The sequence below is a fragment of the Orcinus orca genome, chromosome 1 (genome assembly GCF_937001465.1).
Source record: "Orcinus orca chromosome 1, mOrcOrc1.1, whole genome shotgun sequence".
Taxonomy (NCBI): Eukaryota; Metazoa; Chordata; class Mammalia; order Artiodactyla; family Delphinidae; genus Orcinus; species Orcinus orca.
This window is the reverse complement of record NC_064559.1, coordinates 203260219-203282019: the sequence shown is the minus strand read 5'-3', so window position 1 is coordinate 203282019 and position 21801 is coordinate 203260219. Positions and strand designations below refer to the sequence as shown.

At 40.0% G+C, this 21801-nt stretch overlaps 2 protein-coding genes across 13 annotated transcripts in view; one reads left to right on the top strand and one right to left on the bottom strand.

Moving 5' to 3' along the window:
• Nucleotides 1-21801, bottom strand: part of LOC117202358 (basic proline-rich protein-like) — a 447146-nt gene that overhangs the window by 151866 nt on the left and 273479 nt on the right. The gene's annotated exons all lie outside the window — the stretch shown is intronic.
• Nucleotides 1-21801, top strand: part of VPS13D (vacuolar protein sorting 13 homolog D) — a 245260-nt gene that overhangs the window by 30292 nt on the left and 193167 nt on the right. For all 12 annotated transcript variants that reach the window (XM_033432975.2, XM_049695910.1, XM_049695917.1 and 9 more), the window contains 7 exons: nucleotides 1740-1872; nucleotides 3967-6180; nucleotides 7316-7467; nucleotides 10217-11248; nucleotides 13369-13459; nucleotides 15249-15375; nucleotides 17019-17199. In XM_033432975.2, the coding sequence (XP_033288866.2) occupies nucleotides 1740-1872; nucleotides 3967-6180; nucleotides 7316-7467; nucleotides 10217-11248; nucleotides 13369-13459; nucleotides 15249-15375; nucleotides 17019-17199 (3930 nt within the window). The remainder of the gene's footprint in view (nucleotides 1-1739; nucleotides 1873-3966; nucleotides 6181-7315; nucleotides 7468-10216; nucleotides 11249-13368; nucleotides 13460-15248; nucleotides 15376-17018; nucleotides 17200-21801) is intronic.

Below are 21801 nucleotides of genomic sequence, written 5' to 3'. Positions count from 1 at the left end.
AAAACTACAGTGAAGGATCACCTCACACCAGTCAGAATGGCCATCATCAAAAAAGTCTACAAACAGTAAATGCTGGAGAGGGTGTGGAGAAAAGGGAACCCTCTGCACTGTTGGTGGGAATGTAAATTGGTACAACAGTTATGGAGAACAGTATGGAGGTTCCTTAATAAACTAAAAATAGAGATGCTATATGATCCAGCAATACCACTCCTGGGCATATATCTGGAGAAAACCGTAATTCGGAAAGATACGTGCACCCCAGTGTTCATTGCAGCGCTGTTTACAATAGTCACAGCATGGAAGCAACCTAAATGTCCATCGATAGAGGAGTGGATAAAGAAGATGTGGTACATATATACGATGGAATATTACTCAGCCATAAAAAAGAATGAAATAGTGCCATTTGCAGCAACGTGGATGGACCTAGAGATTGTCATACTGAGTGAAGACAAAGACAAATATGATATCACTTATATGCGGAATCTAAAAAAATGGTACAAATGAACTTATTTACAAAACAGAAATAGAGTTACAGATGTAGAAAACAAACATGGTTACCAGGGGGGAAAGATAGGGGAGAGGGATAAATTGGGAGATTGGGATTGACACATACACACTACTATATATAAAATAGATAAATAAGATCTACTGTATAGCAGAGGGAACTCTACTCAGTACCCTGTAATGACCCATATGGGAAAAGAATCTGAAAAAGAGTGGATATATGTATATGTATAACTGATTCACTTTGCTGTACACCTGAAACTAATACAATATTTTAAATCAACTATACTCCAATAAAAATTTAAAAATAAACCCAAAAAAACCAAAACAAGAAAATAACTGGGTTTCTGACCCTGTGGCCTGGAGGTGTGCTGCCGAGATGCAGCAGTAGGTGGAGCAGTCAGTGTGGCTTCTTTGGAAGGTGCAGAGCCAGCTGGGAGTGTAAGGCATGGCAGCAGTGTTCAGAGGAAAATGTTTAGGGGTAAGTAGTGAGGGGAGGAGAGTTTGTCCTGTTTTCTGTTTTTGCTAGTGTTTTGACACAAATGACAACATTTAGTACCTTCTGATTATCTTAGACCAAGAGTTTTCTTTTTGATCACATTTATATAAATCAGCTTTTACTACATATAACTTACTACATGTAGCTTTTACTATGTGTAATTATATAAATTAGCTTTTTACTACATACAACTTTTTTTGATAGCATTTATATAAATTAGCTAATTTTAGTCACAGGGAAGAACTGTTAACAAATTCATGAATTGGTCTATTTTTTATATTTCAAATGTCAAAGCTTATGTTTTTCACTAAGGTCTTTTGGCCTGAAAGTTCATGGTTAGCAATATCCATGAATAAATAAAAATATTTGGATTTCTACTTTGATTTGAACTGTATAACTTCTACAATACTTTAAAGTATTAAGTCCTATACATTTAGAAATCAGACCTTTCTTAAACCATTGATCATCAAAGTCAAAGAGCAAACAACCCACCAAACCAGTGATTTGCCAATTTTTTTCTCCCACTTCAGACATTTGCCTGTGGTAATGTCTCAAGTTGTTAAACATTTGGATCCACTTTTGTTTTAAACATTTTGCTTTAATATCAGAGACCATTACGTCATCCTGTGACCCTAGTGTGGCTTTCTGGAAGGCTTGAGCCCTAGCTGATAAAGCTGCCCACTGTCAGCAGTTGCAGTTCAAGGTTATTTAATCGTCATTTGTTTTATTTTTACAGGAGGAGAGTAAACGGTGGACTGTGCGACTAGACATTTCTGCCCCTCAGGTGATATTTCCTGATGATTTCAAATTCAAGAATCCTGTGTTGGTTGTTGTGGATCTAGGCAGAATGCTCTTGACCAATACCCAAGGTACAGTGTGAGTGTGAAGTAATGAAGACACGTTGTGGTAGATTGATGTGTCTCTGTGCTAAGCCAAGTAAAGCTTAAAAAAAGAGGTATTTAACATTTTGTAACTCCAGAGTTCACTTGTCACTTTTTTTTTTTTTTTTTTTGGCGGTACGCGGGCCTCTCATTGTTGCGGCCTCTCCCGTTGCGGAGCACAGGCTCCGGACGCGCAGGCTCAGCGGCCATGGCTCACGGGCCCAGCCGCTCTGCGGCATGTGGGATCTTCCCGGACCAGGGCATGAACCCATGTCCCCTGCATCGGCAGGCGGACTCTCAACCACTGCACCACCAGGGAAGCCCCCTTGTTACTTTTTAAATAACAGCTTTATTGAGATACATTTGAAAATGTAGAATTCAGTTGTTTTTTGTATGTTGGTAAAATTGTGCAACTCTCACTGTTATCTAATTCCAGAACATTTTCATCATTCCCAAGAAGATAGTCTAAACCCATAAGCAGTTATTCTCCATTACCAGCTCTCCGAGCCCTTGCTAACCACCAATCTTTCTATCCCTATGGATTTGCCTATTCTGAACAGTTCACGTGAATAGAGTCATATAACACGTGGTCTTATGTGTGGCTTCTTTCACTTGGCATAGTGTTTTCAAGGTTTATCCATGTTGTAGCCTGTACCAGTACTTCATTCCTATTTGTGACTGAATAATGTTCCCTTGTATGAATATACTACATTTTATTTATCCATTTATCAGTTGGTGGACATTTGGGTTGTTTCCACTTTTTGGCTATTATGAGTAGTGCTGGTATGAACATTAATGTATAGGCTTTTGTGTAGACGTATATTTTCAGTCTTTTGGGTTTGTTTCAGTGTAGAATTGCTGGGTCATATGGCAGCTCTGTGTTTAACATTTTGAGGAACTGCCAGATTGTAAAATGGCTGCACCTTTTTACTGTCTCACCAGCATTGTACGAGAGTTCCAGTTTCTCTATATCCTTGTCAACGTTTGTTATTATCTGTCTTTTGGATTATAGCCATTTTCATGACTGTGTAGTAGTATCTCACTGTGGTTTTTAATTGTATTTCTTGTGTAACGTTCTGTATTTTAATAAACATTATTTCTCAGTACATAATTTCTGGAATAGAGATTTAATCTATTTAGGGATATTAGGGACATACATAAAAAGACTCCTGGAAGGTAATTTCATTACTATTATTAGATCCAAAAAATAGTCATTGTTCACCTTGAGATGGGAGGGAGGAAAGAGAGGATTCATTGGATAAAAGAGATTGAGGAAGCTTATCAAACAATCTCAACCTTATCCTATTTTACTGAAAGATTAGAAGAGGAGAAGAGGGTAGAGAATTTGAGCTGGAGTGGAAAAGTTTGGCCGTAAGGGGAATGTGAAAAGGGAATTGTATCTGAAGAAAAGGATCACACAACCACAGAAAGCACCTACTTGAATTTGTAAAACACAAACATGGAATAGAGACATAGCAAACCCAGCGATGTGTTTTTGTTGTCTCGGCACCGCTTGGGTGCAGAAGAGAGGGGGGTTAAGAGTGTGAATTCTGGGGGTAGAACATGACATATTGAGCAGTTGCTGCTTGCCAAGCATTGATCTAGGCACTAGGGGTATTGTGTTGAGGAAGGTAGAGGAGACCTCTTCTTTTAGAACATTCTAGTGGGGGGAGGGGACAAAATGTACACATAGAGGAATACAGGAAAAAGTAAACAAATATGGAGAGTGACGTAAGAGGGGTTGGTGATGGCAGCTCACGCAGTGCAGCTCAGATTGGGGGTGGGGGCAGTTTCGGGCAGCAGGTTGTTGGCTTCTGCACCCTGACATATGTTCTTAACGTTAGCAGGTCTCCATCTTTTCTCATGTTCATACACTTTTACTCTTTGTGTTTTGATTTCCAAATCAGTAGATAAGTTTATGCTGAATAAATGGTAAATACAGAATATAATGCTTGGCGTTTTCATCCATTTATTTTTTAAATTGGGGTGGTTGATTCTCTACTTTTCTTAATTCTTACATTAAAGGGAAGAGGAAGGAAAGAGCAGACATATACTTTGAATCTTCTCTTTTTTCATCTGCAGATGACTCCAAGAGGAAGAGTGGGGACGGGTCAGCATCTGAAGAGAATCAGTTTAGTGATGACGAATATAAGACCCCTCTTGCCACACCTCCTAACACCCCACCTCCCGAGACAAACAGCAGTGATAGGGAGAAAACACCTCCATTTTCTGGAGTTGAATTCAGTGAAGAGCAGCTTCAAGCACATTTAATGAGCACGAAGATGTATGAGAGGTACTCGCTGTCCTTTCTGGACCTCCAGATCATGGTTGGACGAGTGAAGGACAACTGGAAGCATGTCCAGGATATTGATGTGGGACCGACCCATGTGGTCGAGAAATTCAACGTTCACCTACAGTTAGAACGCCGATTGATTTATACTTCAGATCCCAAGTACCCCGGAGCCGTGCTATCAGGCAACCTACCAGACCTAAAGATCCACATCAATGAAGATAAAATATCTGCTCTAAAGAATTGCTTTGCTCTCCTGACCACCCCAGAAATGAAGACTTTTGACACTCAGATTAAAGAGAAGATTTTTCCCCAAGGGGGACAGCGGGGAAGTTTGCAAGACTCGGTGATGAATTTAACCCAGAGCATCGTGGTGTTGGAGCAGCATACCCGGGAGGTTCTGGTGGAGTCACAACTCCTCCTGGCTGAATTTAAAGTGAACTGTATGCAGCTTGGTGTTGAGAGCAACGGCCGGTACATTTCTGTGCTCAAGGTATTTGGTACCAACGCTCACTTTGTGAAGAGGCCTTATGATGCTGAAGTCTCCCTCACTGTTCATGGTTTGCTGCTGGTGGACACCATGCAGACATATGGTGCTGATTTTGACCTTTTGATGGCCTCTCATAAGAACTTGAGCTTTGATATCCCAACAGGAAGCCTCCGGGATAGCAGAGCCCAGTCTCCTGTCTCTGGACCCAACGTGGCCCACCTCACTAATACTGCCACACTGAACGACCGATCAGCCACTGGTGTTTCTCTTGACAGAATTCTCACCAAAGAACAAGAGTCCCTCATAAAACTGGAGTATCAGTTTGTGAGTTCAGAGTGCCCATCGATGAATTTGGACAGCACTCTTCAGGTGGTTTCGTTACAGGTGAATAATTTGGATATCATCCTAAATCCAGAGACAATTGTGGAGCTGATTGGTTTTCTTCAAAAATCCTTTCCCAAGGAAAAAGATGATTTGAGTCCTCAACCTTTAATGACTGATTTTGAAAGAAGCTTTGGGGTACAAGGAACTTACCAATCTACATATGAACAAAACACCGAGGTTGCAGTGGAAATCCACAGACTTAACCTGCTGCTCCTTCGGACAGTGGGAATGGCAAATGGAGAGAAATATGGCAGAAAAATTGCGACAGCAAGTATAGGTGGCACCAAAGTTAACGTCTCCATGGGCAGCACATTTGACGTGAACGGTTCTCTTGGCTGTTTGCAGCTTATGGATTTGACACAGGAGAATGTTAGGAACCAATATGTTGTCAGCATTGGGAATTCCATAGGCTATGAAAATATTATCAGTGATATTGGCTACTTTGAATCTGTATTTGTCAGAATGGAAGATGCAGCCCTCACTGAAGCTCTGAGTTTCACCTTTGTTGAGAAATTTAAACAGGAATGTTTCCTCAACCTCAAGATGGCTTCCTTGCATTACAACCACTCTGCTAAATTTTTGAAGGAGTTGACATTGTCCATGGATGAGCTGGAAGAAAATTTTCGAAATATGCTGAAAAGCGCAGCCACCAAAGTCACCACAGTCCTAGCCACCAAGACGGCCGAGTACACTGAGATGGTATCACTCTTTGAAACTCCAAGGAAGGCCCGGGAATCCTTTATCTTAGAAGAAAATGAAACATATGGGTTTGGCCTAGGTGCATCTCATTCCGACACTGTAAAGCTAATCTTGAACATAAACATTGAATCACCAGTTGTTTCTATCCCTCGGAAGCCTGGGAGTCCTGAGTTGTTGGTAGGACACTTGGGACAGATATTCATCCAGAATTTTGTGGCAGGAGATGATGAATCCAGAAGTGACCGTCTGCAAGTGGAAATCAAAGACATTAAATTATATTCTTTGAATTGCACCCAGTTGGCAGGCAGAGAGGGCCCTGGGCCTGAAGTGAGCCAGGCGTTTTGCTCTCCTTCTGGGTCTGCCAGTGCCAATAGTCAAGAGGAAGCTCATTTCACCCGACATGATTTCTTTGAATCTTTGCATAGAGGTCAAGGTGAGGAGTGTGTATCTTTTGTCTCATTTTGTTTAAAGATTCCAAACCCAGCTCATGTAGATAGTACTTGGTTTAAAATAACTACAAAAACCTTTCTTTTAGAATTATCCCCGGTTAATATTTAAGAAATCAAAATAGAATTTTAATAGAATGCTTCATATTAGGTTGGAATGTTTGCAACTTTTTCCATTGATAACCATATTTGGCAAAATAAGATTTTTTTTTTTAAGTGGACCCGTTGGGTGAGTGTTCATTCACAGGGATTCAGTGGGTGGATTCTGTTAGAGTATTACGTAATTTGGTCAAATGCATCTGTTTGTTTTTTCATTCCTAAGCTGTAGATCTTTCCTAGTTAAATATCGTAGTCTAAGGCAGCTGGAGGGATTGACAGAAATAGAATATGAAACTTAGTCTCTGGATGTTATGTTCTCCTTTGAGTATCCTGTCATCTTCTGTAATGGTTTGGTCCAGGGTTCTAGGAATAAAATGCCAGTTTGTGTTCTCGATCTGATCTGCTAAAACCGAACAGTTCAATCTATTAATAGACTTGGCATCCACAGAAATCAGGTAAGCCCTAGACGGCCTTATTCATCGGTGAAGAAATTAATGCCTTTGAGAACTTCTCCTATGGTTCTCAGCTGTGTTCACCGATTGATTTACATACTTAGCAAAAGATTGCTTTTTCTGCTTGGGTTAGAAGTTGTTTACTTAGAACCTTATATTGTCTGTGATTCTGACTTAGGTCCAATAAGAGGGATCATTCTAAAGCTGGACATGGATGAGCAATTTGGTTTGGAAAATGCCAGCTTGGGAGGTTAAGAGAAGCTTAACATGGACCCTGGCCTGGGTTAATGTTCACTGCACCATATTTTGAAGCCACCAAGTGGAGCATGTCATGAAAATAACTGTTACTTTTTGTGTATAAATTTATCTTATACCTCTGCTTGCTATGAGTTTTGGTCTTGGGATAATTACCGAAGTTTGTATTCAGTCATAGACCCCAGGTGCCAGGCTAACCTGCCCTCCTGGTCTAGGAGCAACTCCTGGGCTTTGTTCTAAACACTCTCTACTTAATCAGCAGGAACGCAGTAAATATGAATGTTTCCAGTCTGTCATTTCCTCTCTTTTATGCCAGCTTTTCACATCCTGAACAACACGACCATTCAGTTTAAACTGGAGAAGATCCCTATAGAGAGAGAATCTGAATTGACTTTCTCCCTTAGTCCAGATGACCTGGGAACTTCTAGCATCATGAAGATCGAAGGAAAATTTGTCAATCCAGTGCAGGTAAACACGTTATTGATTTTTATGTCAGGACAGTTGAAATTATGTAATTATTTTACATTTATATTATATACGTATGTTATATTTATATTTTGTATATATAAAATGTTGGAAGGAAAATATATAAATTCAAAGAGATATTCATATTATTGTCAATAACTTCTTCCAATGAACCATGGAATCCTTTTATCATGTCCTTCTATCACTGGGGAATCAGTCTTGTTAGCCTTCTTCATGTGGAGGAGGGGCGAATTATGTAGAGGAAGAGGGCAAATCCTTAATTCCATTGCCATTAAGAAACGAGGAAAATCATTGCTTAAAAAGTCAGTCTCTCTTTCCCAGAAGGTTATAATTCTTGTCACACTTCTGACACATTTGGCCCAGCCTGTAAAACAATGTGATTATCTGAGCTGTTGACAGATCCCTTCAAGGGAGACTTAATCTTGCCCCTCATTGAAATGAAATGGTCCGGGGCTCTGTGTGTGTGTGTGTGTGTGTGTGTGTGTGTGTGTGTGTGTGTGTGTGTGTGTGTGTGTGTGTGTGTGTGTGTGGTGTATGTGTGTATACACCTGTCATCCTTTTTCCTTCGAAAGTGTCATTTTTCCTGCTTTCACAGGCATGAGAGCAAAAAGCATAACATTATAAAACAGCAAGGACAAGCAGGATCTTAGGACAGTGGACCCTGGCCTTGGGCAGTATTTGGTTACTAGTCTGTCTGGCAGTTGCTCTGGAGTAACCCAGGAGTGCTGTTAACAGAACCTACATACTTTTTGACATCAGTGGTTCCTAGATATGGGTCTCTGGGTGAGAGAACTTTCCCCAAAGCTTTTCCTTTTTGGCTTCTAGGGTATTTCCTTTTTCTCTTTTAAACTTTTGCCTCATCAGTGGTGGTTACTTAGGATGAATATTTCAGCTTAAATATAGCACATAATGTGAATTCTATTGGATTATATTGACTTATTATCTTATGGTTACCATCGACTTACTGTTGTGTTTTTTTTTGTTTTTTTTTGGGTTTTTTTTTTTTTTTTTTTTTTTTTTGCGGTGCGCGGGCCTCTCACTGTTGTGGTCTCTCCCATTGCGGAGCACACGCTCCGGATGCGCGGGCCCAGCGGCAATGGCTTACGGGCCCAGCCGCTCCACGGCATGTGGGATCTTCCCGGACCGGGGCACGAACCCATGTCCCCTGCATCGGCAGGCGGACTCTCAACCACTGCGCCACCAGGGAAGCCCCTTACTGTTGTTTTTGATGAAAATCTTAAAAAATTATTTTAAATAATTCTTTAAAATAATTTAGTAATTTAAATAATGAAAAATATTTTATTATGAAAGATTTTAAAAATAGACAAAAGTAGAATTGTCTAATAAACCTCATATACCCATCACTCAGATTCAGCAGTTACCAAGATTTTGCCACATGTGTCTCGTCCATTCTTATTTTCCTTTGGGGAAATATTTTAAGGCAAATCCCAGACCTCATGCCATTTTTAACCCTATATATTTAGAATGTATCACTACAAACTATGTGCATTTAAAAAAGTAACTATAATGGTATTATCATGCCTTACAAAATTAATGAAGATTCCTTGGTGTCATCTGAATTTTAATCCATTTTCAGATTTCAGAGACGGTTTTGATTGTTTCAAAAACGTCTTTTCATTTTTGGTTTGTTTGAATCAGGATCCAGACAAGCTCTGTACATTGCATTTGGATGGTACAACTTGTGGGTCTCTATTCATTTAGTTTCCCTCTCATGTTTTTCCCCCCATGACATTATTTTGTTGGGAAAACTAGGTCAGTTGTCCTGCGCAATGTCCTACAGTCCGCATTTGGCTGTTAGTTTGTGGTGTCACTGAACTTGTCCCCCCCATTTTCTGTAAATTGTAAGTTAACTCTGCAGGTTTAACTGGAGTCAGGATGTTTTTTTTTGGCCAGAACACTTCAAAGGTGGTGCAGTGTACTTTATGTTATATTATATCAGGAGGCACATAATGTCTAATTGACATTAGTGATGCCAAAATTGTTGATTGTGTTCAGGTGGCAGGAAGCTGATCCCTCCATCGTAAAATTCCCTGTCAGTCACTCGTGTAAGGTCTTATTCACTGATAACTGTGGTGGGATACGTTATTTATTTAGGGGTTACAAAATGATCACCTTCTAATTCTGTTTTTTCTGTATCTGTTTGGAATGCTTCTGTTAAAAAAATTGTCCTTAAGTAGATAAAAAACTTCCCTGAAAACAGTTTTATTAAGAAATTGTAATTAAAAACAAAGTAAGGGAGTAACAAGTAATCATGGATCTGCATCATTATCATTATTATCATTAAAAAGTACTGTTTGATCAGCTGTACTAAACTTAGGTTGTTATACTAATTGGTGATGATCAGTGAGTTTTAGAACCATGAGTCTTGTTTCTCAATCCTAAGGTATAACCACATTAGACTTCTGGCAGTATTCCCTTCAATTTTTGAGGTTGTTTTTTGGGGTTAGAGTGTTTTGCTGATTCAGGCCTACAGTTAATAGCACTTATTGAACATTTATTGTGTGTAGATTATTCTGTGAGGTACTTGGGGAGGGCCTTGTGAATAGATATGGGTCACAGAGAGGTAAGGACAGAAAAGAAACAAAAGATAGTCCTTGCTGTCACCTAAGTTAAAACTTCTCGGGGAAAGCCATAAAAAATTAGTGGGCAGTGCATATGAGTGCAGTTGATGACAGTAGCAGAATAACTGAATTTTTCTCTTCGAATACAGGTGGTGTTAGCAAAGCATGTATATGAGCAGGTTTTACAAACTCTGGACAATCTCGTGTACAGTGAAGACCTGAATAAGCTTCCAGTCAGTGCCACCTCCTCACCTTGCCCTAACTCTCCTCTGCCTTCCCTCGGTACCTGTGGAGAACCTTCCGTTGAAAGGAAGGAGAACGGATTGTTCAGCCACTGCAGCCTTTCTAACTCTTCTCAAAAGTCCTTGTCTTTTAAGGAAGTCAGATCTTTTACCCAGATTCAAGCCAACTTCTGTATATCAGAGCTTCAAGTTCAGCTAAGTGGAGATCTGACTTTGGGGGCGCAAGGTCTTGTGAGCTTAAAATTTCAAGATTTTGAGGTGGAATTCAGTAAAGACCATCCTCAGACTTTATCCATTCAGATTGCCCTGCGCTCTCTGCTGATGGAAGACTTATTGGAGAAAAATCCAGATTCCAAATATAAGAACCTGATGGTGTCTCGGGGAGCCCCTAAGCCATCTAGTTTAGCACAAAAAGAGTATCTCTCTCAGTCTTGCCCTTCTGTGTCCAACGTGGAGTATCCGGATATGCCTCGGTCTCTCCCTTCCCACATGGAAGAAGCTCCTAATGTCTTTCAGCTGTATCAGAGACCCATTTCAGCCTCCCGGAAGAAGCAAAAGGAAGTCCAGGACAAGGACTGTCCCTTGACCCCACCTCCTTCTCCAACAGTAGAGGAGCCCAAGATACTTGCTGGAAGGAGTAAATTTGATGATTCCTTGGTCCATATCAATATATTCTTGGTGGATAAGAAGCATCCAGAATTCTCTTCCAGTTATAATCGAGTTAACCGGAGCATTGATGTTGATTTTAACTGCTTGGATGTGCTGATCACACTGCAGACCTGGGTCATGATACTAGATTTTTTTGGAATTGGCTCCACTGCAGACAACCATGCAGTGAAGGTGCCGCCTGAGGACATTCTACAAAACGTGAAGTCAGAGCCAAGCGCTTTAATAGAGTCTGAACTTCAGGATCCAGTTAACACCAAACTGGATCTCAAGGTATCAGTCCTCTTGGGCTCCCATAAGTTCTAAGAATGAATGTGGGCTTTTTTACTTAAATGCTGTCATTGTACATTTACATTTACATTTACATTAGAAAATTCTTCTTATTGGCAGGGGAGCTATATGGTTTTCTGGATGTCTATTACAAAAGGGTAGACATTCGTATTTTAGAAAAGGTTTTAGCATTAATCCCATCTGGAGGCAGGGGAAATAAATGGTTTCAGTAACTTCTTGTCTTTCCTTTGGGCTGTGTAGTTCATTGGAATTACTTAGCTTCTCTAAGCCTCTGTTTCCTCATCTTCCATCATCTCACTATGATAACTAAATGAGGGAATTATGTAAAGCACCTGGCAACATGTCCAGTACATAGTAGCTACTTTAAAATGTGCCTATTGTCATCATCTCCCTCTCACTCAGAACATTACTGGCTTTTATTGAGAGCAACAGTACAGGTGTTAAAAATGAAGTCTCGAATGTCAGATTTGCCTAGATTTGAATCCTGGCATTTTTGTTGTAACCATACAGCTGTGTGGCTGGGGACAAATTATTTAGCCTCTTTCTCCTTCAAGTTTTTCATCAATAAACGTAGGGTGTTCAATGGTGCCTATGTCATTGGGTTGTGAGGATTCAATGAGATGATGTAGGTAAGGCCCTCCTCACGTGTGTGGCAGAAATGATCATTCAGTGAATGGTACTTCCCCCCACCTTTTCCTCCCATGCAGTTGTCTTGTAGAAACTGGGTTAGTGTCCCCTAGAGTGTCCCGCACTCTGGATTTGTCTCTTTGTGTCCTTATGGTACCATTTGACTTCTTTTATCCTCTAATTTTAGAAATGGAAGTTAGCTCTAGAGACTTGATCAGGTTCAGGTTCGACTTTTTGGTAAACACCCTTCAGAGGTGGTGCTGAGTGCTTCCTAGTTACACCAGGAGGTCTACAACATCCGGTTGTTCCACTTCTGGTGACTCTAAGATCCATGCTAAGAGTGGGCTCAGGTGGTTATAGCTGGATTCCTCTAAGCAGAGCATTTTTAGGCCCATTACGTACATTATTTTGATGATTAAGTGGCTAGAGGTGTTTTTACTTACCCCTTCATGAAGGTCTCATTCCCTCGAGCTCCTTCTGTCGTCCATGTCCAAAAACTACTGCAAGGGGACCCTCTGTGGTGCTGGAGTGGCCCCCCAGGGTCATTGCTCCATCTGTAATAATTCTCTCCTTTTTTCTCTGCCTTCCCCTACACATGATTTTTCTCCTTCCTTTCCTTCTATTATTTTCTTTCTTTTTCCATTTTTTCCCATTCATCATACATGTACCGATCACCTACTTTGTGGTAGGCATGAAAGATGAAGGCGTGAGTATCACTGGGCTCTGCCACTCGGGAGCAGAGTGTATGAATGGGGGTTTGATCTGTTCTCCGTCCCCTCGTCTCTCCTTCCTTCTCTTCAATCAGGGCCTCACCCCAGTGATAACACTCAGAGGTACCTGCCTCAATAAAGCATAGACATAGAGTCCTTTTTGTGGTTAAAATGACAGTATTGCAATACCGTATTTCTTTGTTTCAGAGAATGCTGTTCTCAAGACAGAGGATTTTGGTTTTCTTCTATTTATAGTTGTCTCTGGGAAAGAAAATCTTGGATTGTAGTTCCTAAGTGAAGTCCCAGTTGGTCACCACGGGCTTCTATTAAATACTTGTCCCAAGACATTAAACATTAAGTGTATTTATCATTTTGCTTTGACAGATTTCTTAGGGTGGACTTTACTTAATGAATCTGTGTGAGTGATTACAAAATAGTGCGATGTTAGAGATGAATGCAAAAAGGGGAAAAATTGTTTTATAATGTAAAACATTTCACTAACAAAGAATAGACGAGGCCAAAAAACCCCACAAAAACCTGAAAACCAAATACCAAGAAACAACAGAGTTCATTTCCTATCAGCTCTCTCCTCTTATTATGGTTTGGCTGACTAAGAAAAGCTGAAATGAAGATGGCATCAGTAAAATAAAAGCTTTATCTTCAGATTTCCTGAGACTTGCAGCATCTTTCTCGATGCTGTTTGTCTGAAAGTTACCTTTTTTCCCCTCAGTGATATTTGCCTTGCTTTACCTCCTGTGTTCTTAGGTTCATTCGCTCTCTCTCGTGCTGAATAAGACCACCAGTGAGCTTGCTAAAGCAAATGTGTCCAAATTAGTGGCACACCTGGAAATGATTGGTAAGTGGGGAAAATCAGACTTGCAAAATCTGGGAAGAGTTTGAACATCCTGTTTACAAATCTAACTGTCCTTACTGGCTAAGGTGTGGCTCAGTGGCTTGGTTATGGTTACTAGCCTGGCCATGATTTGTGGTGGTGGTGCCCCAATACTGGTCTGTGGATCAGAATCATCTGGGTAGCTCGTTAGAAATGCACACGTCGGCACAACTCCTTCCCCATCCCAGGAATCTGATTCTTTAGGTTGGGATGGGGTCCTGACATCTGTCTGTGTTTTAAACAGACTATCTGGGTGACTATGTAATTTCTTTGTCTAAAATTAGGACATTTTGGGGAGTGAAAGGGGGCATTATTCATAATTACAGCTGGGAAACAGGCATATAACAGGGCCGTCTCTGGGAAACCAGGGCACGTGTTCAGTCTGTTGCCATGCATAGGGGGAGCCACCAATAGGGGGTGGTTTAGGCAGGGGGATATTGTAGCAAAGCTGGCATTCTTTCTAATGGGACTCCATAGGTTGAAATTCCTAGTAGCACACAAGAGAGGAGCTGTATCAAGTTCTAAATCAGAGGGATTTACAGTGTGCATAAAATACCGCTCCTTTTTTAAGCAACTGGTAATGAAATAAGGAAGATTACAAAGCTCCAATGTTGATTCTGTAGTAAAATAAGAATGTCATTTGGGGACGGGATGAACTAAAATTGAGATTTCATGCCTGGTATAAATTAATTATAAAAGGTTCCTAGAAGAGATGGGTCTTTAGAATTGGGAGAAGCTTGTGTATTTTTGTTAGAGGACATTAGGGGTCAAAAATAAGTATGTGTCTTCAGTTCACTGGGCGCAGAACTAGCCCGACAAATATATACACCTCAGTCATTGTTCTGTAATGCTAATTATGATGATAAAGTTTGTTTCACAGAAGCAGCAGTGCAGAATATTCCTTTTCAATATCCACACCATGTTAAGAATGATTCATATAGGTTTGCGCCCCAGGTGCACATTTCAACATTTCTTCTTTCTTCTACCCACCTTCCAGGGGCTTTACTTGTGTAATGTCAGAGTAGTTTCAAATCTGTGTCTCCAGTGTCTGTCTCATTAATTTTGCCTTTTAATTAAATCACACTAAAACCCATTTTTTAATGCTCGAGTAACATATCTGTGACACTTCCTCCTTTATTCTTTTTTTTTTTTTTTTTTTGCGGTTCGCGGCCCTCTCACTGTTGTGGCCTCTGCCGTTGCGGAGCACAGGCTCCGGACGCACAGGCTCAGCGGCCATGGCTCATGGGCCCAGCCGCTCCGCGGCATGTGGGATCTTCCCGGACCGGGGCACGAACCCGTGTCCCCTGCATCGGCAGGCGGACTCTCAACCACTGCGCCACCAGGGAAGCTCCTCCTTTATTTTTTTGTCCGTAGTACAAAATAGACCTTATGATATTTCACTAATTCTAATTAGTGGTCTGATCTCAGAAGAGAGCACATTTTTATCTGTATTTGTAAATGTTTTATCCTTTAAATTGTGTATGCATTTAAATTTTTTCCCCTTGTAAGTGTTAAAGTGTGATGCTGCAGTATTATTTCAGTCCCTTTGGACTTTTGCATTGAGACTATTTGCAATAGTGCATAAAATATTTTTCTGGGTGTATAGGAATATGAAAATTTTCTTTTGAATTTTGCTTTATTAAATGGTGTAAAGTCTGAAGCATGTGTGTATCAATTTTTGTTTCAGGCAAATTTAAGGTGTGTGACAGAAAAAAGATACATAAGAATGTGTTCTAATTTTTAACATTCCTAGAAGGAGACCTGGCCTTACAGGGAAGCATTGGGAGCCTGTCTCTGAGTGACCTTACATCCCATGGAGAGTTCTATAGAGAACGGTTCACTACAAGTGGGGAAGAAGCACTCATCTTCCAGACTTTCAAGTAAAAATACCGATCTTTTCTCACTTAACATTTTGTCATAATTGCTTGTTGTTTCAAATTCTTGTCAGCTAAACGATGAAGAAAAGTTTTAAAAAATCGTAACATCTTACGTAAAATTGATTTGATCTAGTTATGGGGAATCTTGATTTATATATATCCAATGCAATGGATCTGCATTGAAGTGGGCGACTCAGGCTTAATAAATAAATGGGGTATGATTGAAATAATTGTGATTATTATTAGTCTGGTTTCACACCAACTTGTTATGTGACTTTGAGCAAGTCACTTAATCTCCATGCATCAGTTTTTCTATCGAAATATTGAGGGGACTATGTTAGATCAATTTCCATCTAGCTCTGAATGCTCTGGAATGATTTCAGCCTGAGAAAGTTGTTGAAGTTACGGGTTTTAAATTACATTACGCATTTTTCCCAGTACAATCATAATCTATATTCAATTTTAGAACTTAGAAGGCATTTTTAGCCTATGTAGTTATTAAAGAATGGTTTTCTCAGAAAGCAGAAAGTTTAAAAGGCTGGGATTTAAACCTCTCAGGGAACTGTTAGAAAATACAGGTATGCAGCTCTGCTCTCAGATATTCTGGTCTGCGGTAGTATTCTTTTTTTTTTTAAACTTGCCGAAGTGATTTTTAAAAATTTTTTGGCTGTGCCGCACAGCATGTGGGATCTTAATTCCCTGACCAGGGATCACACCCGCGCCCCCGGCATTGGAAGCACGGAGTCTTAACCACTGGACCACCAGGGAAGTCCTGCCAGAGTGATTTTAATGTTCAACCAGAGTTGAGAAAAATGGTCCCTAAAGATGTCTGAGAACTTTTTCTTTCCTTTCCAGAGGAAGTATATCATACTGTTCTCAGAATTTAGATTGATTTGTTTGCACTGTTACCTACCACAGTGGCATGGTTCTCTAATAAATGAGATAATTAGTGTCAAGCTCTTAACTCTCTGCCTGACACAAAATAGGTGCTCACCTAATACGAGTTCTTTTCCCCAGTGACTGTATCCTGTATAATAATTTATTATTAGGGCATCATGTTCCATTAAATTTAAAACCATTTGTAAAAGTTTTCTAATTTATCTGTGAATGTAGATGCTAAAACTCTTTAGCTTGCATTTCACTGAAGTAAAAAGAAGACTTCTTTCAGCTTCCAGAAGACAGATTGCCCCAGAAACTTTGGTTCTGTTGCCTAATTTTCTTTACCAGTTGTTTTGTGGTCTTATTTTTATTACCTTTCAAGCCCATATTGTCACAGTCTTTGCTAGAAGAGTGAGCAGGAATAGTCATTTTTCCTTAAAGGCAGGGAAAAAGAGCCTCAGGGGAAAGGTCTGAACCACAGGTGGCTTCTGAGTGAGTTCTGGAGTCATGAGTGGGTTCAGCACCCAGAGCTATGCCCCTGTTTATAGCCCTGGCCATCACGCCAGACTTTTATTTAACATCCTCAACACATGGCGGGAGCTTAGAAAGGAAGTAATTATTGGAGTTTGCTTTCTAAAACTTGATTGGTGGATTTCCATTTTAATAAAGCTGTTTTCTAGGGAAACCCGTAAGTCCACCCAAGTTTTCTTCAAATACTAATTTGCATCTTGCTGCTGTCTGAGTCACATTTTTGCCCTTCCTCCTAGATATGGCCGGCCCGACCCGCTGCTCCGGAGGGAGTACGACATTCGAGTGAGCCTCCAGATGGCCTCCGTGCAGTATGTGCACACCCAGCGCTTCCAGGCGGAGGTGGTGGCCTTCATCCAGCACTTCACTCAGCTGCAGGACGTGTTAGGGCGCCAGCGAGCTGCTATTGAGGGGCAGACGGTAGGTAGTGTCATTGATCCAAGATGCTTTTCCAGTTTGATCAGTAGAACTTTTAAATCTCTAGAGGTAAATCTGGAAACTTTCACTGAAAAAGGTGAAGGTAATTAGGTAATCTTAAGCTTACTACTGTCCTCCAGGTAGCTGAGTATCTACAGAAATCTTACTGTAATCGGAGAGCTTATGTTCCTTACTCATCATATCGTGTTTTAATTTCCTTTGAAGTTTAGCTTTAGCTTGCTCTAAAAAAGATAAACTTTTTATGGATAACACTAAAGACTTCAGGTCCCTTTTAGAACTTCAGTGGGGTTACTTCTCCTGGAAAGTGGTCCCAAAGAACATATCTATTCTATTATAGGAAGAGGATTTTTTTCAGATATAGTTCTCCAACTTCTTAGTTCATGGCTCCCTTTAATGTCTTGGAATTTTTTCCGTGATACATCCTAGACCAAAAGAAACACCTAATGGTCTTTCCATTTCCTAAGTAATGAAGTCTAAACAGCTTAATAAGTATATATGTCCAACAGCTTAGTAGCTGTTAGAAAAAAAACACGTAAGTGAAAAATGAGATTTTTGTTTCATTTTTAAGTAACCGTAATTCCTTCCTAGTAGGATGTATGTGCCTCTTGGGCACTGAACAGTTTCTCACACTTGGAATCAGGTTGAACATCACAGCCCTCATTTCCTTTTCCACATTTATTTTTTCATGGTACTTGCTTTTTATAGCAGCAACTGCTTAAGACCCAGCTTTGCAAAGATGTGACATCATTGAAAGGAATGTAGCATGATCTAACATTGAGTGTAAACCATCTCAAGTTGGTAGTTTGTGCAGTGTCTAACAGATGATGTGTTTCCCTCAAAGATTTAAAATGTCCTGGCAGTGCACCTGTGAGTGTGAGGCAGCCTCCTGTGGTGTCTTGGCACACAGTTTGGGAACCACAGAAAACAATTACAATGTAGTTCTTTGTAAAACTTGTTATTTATTTATTTTTAAGCTTTATTAGGTAAAAGATTAAAATTTAAGTCTTTATAATGGCAACACTTAAAAATTTTATGTTTTAGTTTAAATTAAAAAATTTTGAATATGTTGTATATTGTTTTAGTACAGAATCAAAGTAAAAAAGGACATTTGGAGAAAAGTCTCTTTCTCAATTACTTTTCCTCAGCCACCCAATTTCTGTCCTTGGCAACAACCAATGTTACTGGTTTCCTGTGTATGTTATAGAGAAGGTATTCGTTTTTAAATATAAAAGTACAATCAAATTATAGGGAATCTGGAAAAGATATCTTATCAGTTTTCTAGCACCATAGGTATGTTTTATGTTCTTTTTTCCCTATACATGTTTCCATGGTTATAATTATGGAGTATGTAACCTTTTTTTCTCTCTTTAGAAACTAAAAAAAAACAGTTTAGTATTTGATACATATAAAGAATATCTGTAGCATGCTTATAAATTACAAAGTGTGATAATAGAAGGAACATCTATGAACCCACCACCAAAATAAAAATTAAAACATTACTAAGACTGTTGCATGTGGTCCTTCCCTATCTCATTCTGTTAATGCCTCAGGTAACCCCTCTCCTGATTTTTGGGTCGACTAGTCCCTTTAAAATTTTTGCTTGTTTGACCTTTATAAAAAGGGCATTAAATTTGCTTGTGTCGGGCTTCCCTGGTGGCGCAGTGGTTGAGAGTCCGCCTGCCGATGCAGGGGACGCGGGTTCGTGCCCCAGTCCGGGAGGATCCCACGTGCCGCGGAGTGGTTGGGTCTGTGAGCCATGGCCGCTGGGCCTGTGTGTCCGGAGCCTGTGCTCTGCAGTGGGAGGGGCCACGGCAGTGAGAGGCCCGCGTACTGCAAAAAAAAAAAAAAAAAAAAAAAAAAAAAAAATTTGCTTGTGTCCATTTGCTAATTGTCTCCCAGTGCTAATCCCTGCATCCTGGTAGCCACTGGCCAACTTGCTATTACAACAGAATACAGCCATGTTCATTCGCTTCCTTATTGTCTGTGGATGCTTCTTTCTTTTTTTTTTTTTTGCGATACATGGGCCTCTCACTGTTGTGGCCTTTCCTGTTGCGGAGCACAGCCTCCGGACGCGCAGGCTCAGCGGCCATGGCTCACGGGCCCAGCCGCTCCGCGGCATGTGGGATCTTCCCGGACCGGGGCATGAACCCATGTCCCCTGCATCGGCAGGTGGACTCTGAACCACTGCGCCACCAGGGAAGCCCTGTGGATGCTTTTATAGTTTTCTTGATTTGCTCCAATATATTATGGATTTTGTATCTATGCTCCTGAGGGATATTAGTTTGTTGTTTTCTTTTCTTAAAAAGGAAAGAATGCCTGTTTTCTGGTTTTGGTAACTGGTCAGTGCTGTCCTTGTAGTATGAATTGGGAAGTGTTCCCTATTCTACTTTCAGAATAGTTTGTGTAGAATTGACATTATTTCTTCCTTTATATATTCTGGATATAAGACTTTTGATATATGTATTACAGATATTTTATCTTAGTCTATAGGTTTTTTTTCCCATTTAAAAAAATTTTTTTTATTTTTGGCTGCGCTGGGTCTTAGTTGTAGCATGCGGGATCTTCGTTGTGACATGCAGGATCTTTGTTTTAGTTGCAGCATGCGGACTTCTTAGTTGCAGCATGCGAACTCTTAATTACGGCATGCATGCGGGATCTAGTTCCCCGGCCAGGGGTCGAACCCAGGCCCTGTGCATTGGGAGCATGGAGCCTTACCCACTGGACCTTTTCCCATTTTCTTAATACTATTTTTTGAAAAGCAGGAGTCTTTCTTTTTTTTTTTAAATTTCTCTTTTTAAATTTATTTATTTTTTGACTGCGTTGGGTCTTTGTTGCTGTGCTTGGGCTTTCTCTAGCTGCGGCGAATGGGGGCTACTCTTTGTTGCGGTGCACGGGCTTCTCATTGCAGTGGCTTCTCTTGTTGCAGAGCATGGGCTCTAGGCACACGGGCTTCAGTAGTTGTGGCTCGCGGGCTCTAGAGCACAGGCTCAGTAGTTGTGGTGCACGGGCTTAGTTGCTCCGCGGCATGTGGGATCTTCCCGGAGCAGGGCTCGAACCCGTGTTCCCTTCATTGGCAGGTGGATTCTTAACCACTGAACCACCAGGGAAGTCCCAGAAGTCTTTCATTTTGATGAAGTCCAATTTTTTTCTTTTAGGTTAGTGCTGTGTGTTTTGTGAAAGAAATCTGCTTACCACTAGGTGGCAAAAAATTTCTCCTGTTTCCTCTTTTAGAAGTGTTATAATTTTAGACCTCTTCCATTTTGAGTTAATTTTTGTGTATTTTGTGAAGTAAGGGTTGAGATTTTTTTTCCGTATATGTATTCAGACTATTCTTTTCCCATTTAATTACCTTGACACTTCTGTTGAGAATGTATGCGTGTATTTCCTTATTCTCTATTCTGTTCCATTGATTTATATTTAATTGTATACCACCCTGTCTTGATTGCTCTTGCTTTATGATATGTCTTGAAATCAGATAGTGTAAGTCCTCCAACTTGTTTCAAAGATGTATTGGCTATTATAGGTCCCTTGTTTTTCTCTATAAATTTTAGAATCAGCTTGTCTGTTTCTACAATAAAGTCAGCTAGTATTTGATTGGGATTGCCTTGAATCCATATATCTGGAGAATTGACGTCTTAGCAGTATTGAGTCTTTGGATCCTTGAGTATGGTGTATCCCTCCATTTAATTAGATCTTCAGTTTCTCTCAGCAGTGTTCCGTAGTTTTGGGTATACCCTTCTTACACATCTTTTGTTAAATTTATCCCTAGGTGTTTCACAATTTTGATGCTGTTGTAAATTGTATCAATTAAAAATTTCAATGTACACTTGTTTATTGAAAGTTTGAGAAATATAATTGACTCATATACTGACATGCTGACCTCATATCCTACAATCTTGCTAAACTTACTTATTGTAGTTCCTTTAGATTCTCTAGGGTTTTCTACATAGATTATTATGTTGTCTGTGAATAAGAGAGTTTTCTTTTTTCCTTTCCAACCTGTATACCTTTTTGTGTGGACTAGGACTTCCACTACAATGTTGAATAGAAGTGGTGAGAGTGGGTATCCATGCTTTGTTCCTTATCTTAGAGGGAAAACATTGTCTTTCACAGATGTATGTGATGTTAGCTCGAGATAGTTTGTGTGTGTTTTTAAGTTATCTGTCTACTTTGTCTGAATTGTCAATTTGTTGGCATGAACTTGTTCATAGGTTCCCACATCTTTTTAATATTAAGTTCTCTAGCAATGTCCCTGACTCTTCCCTGATAGTGGTGATTTTTGTTTCCTTCATTTTTTCTTGATTAATATAGGTAGAGTTTTATACTTTCAATCAACTTATGGAGGCCTGTGTTAGGCCCATGCATACTGTTAACAAGCATGCCGTGTGCACTTGAAAAGAATGTAAAATGGTTGTTGGGTAGAGTGTTCTATAAATGTTGAATTGATTTTTCTCTGTTGTTTATCTGTTTTCTAAATAACTGGTTTCTGCTCTTTATTATTGTCTTCCTTCTCCTTACTTAGGTTTATTTTGCTTTTCTACCTTCTTAAGCTGGAAGCTTTATTGATTTTAAATCTTTAATATA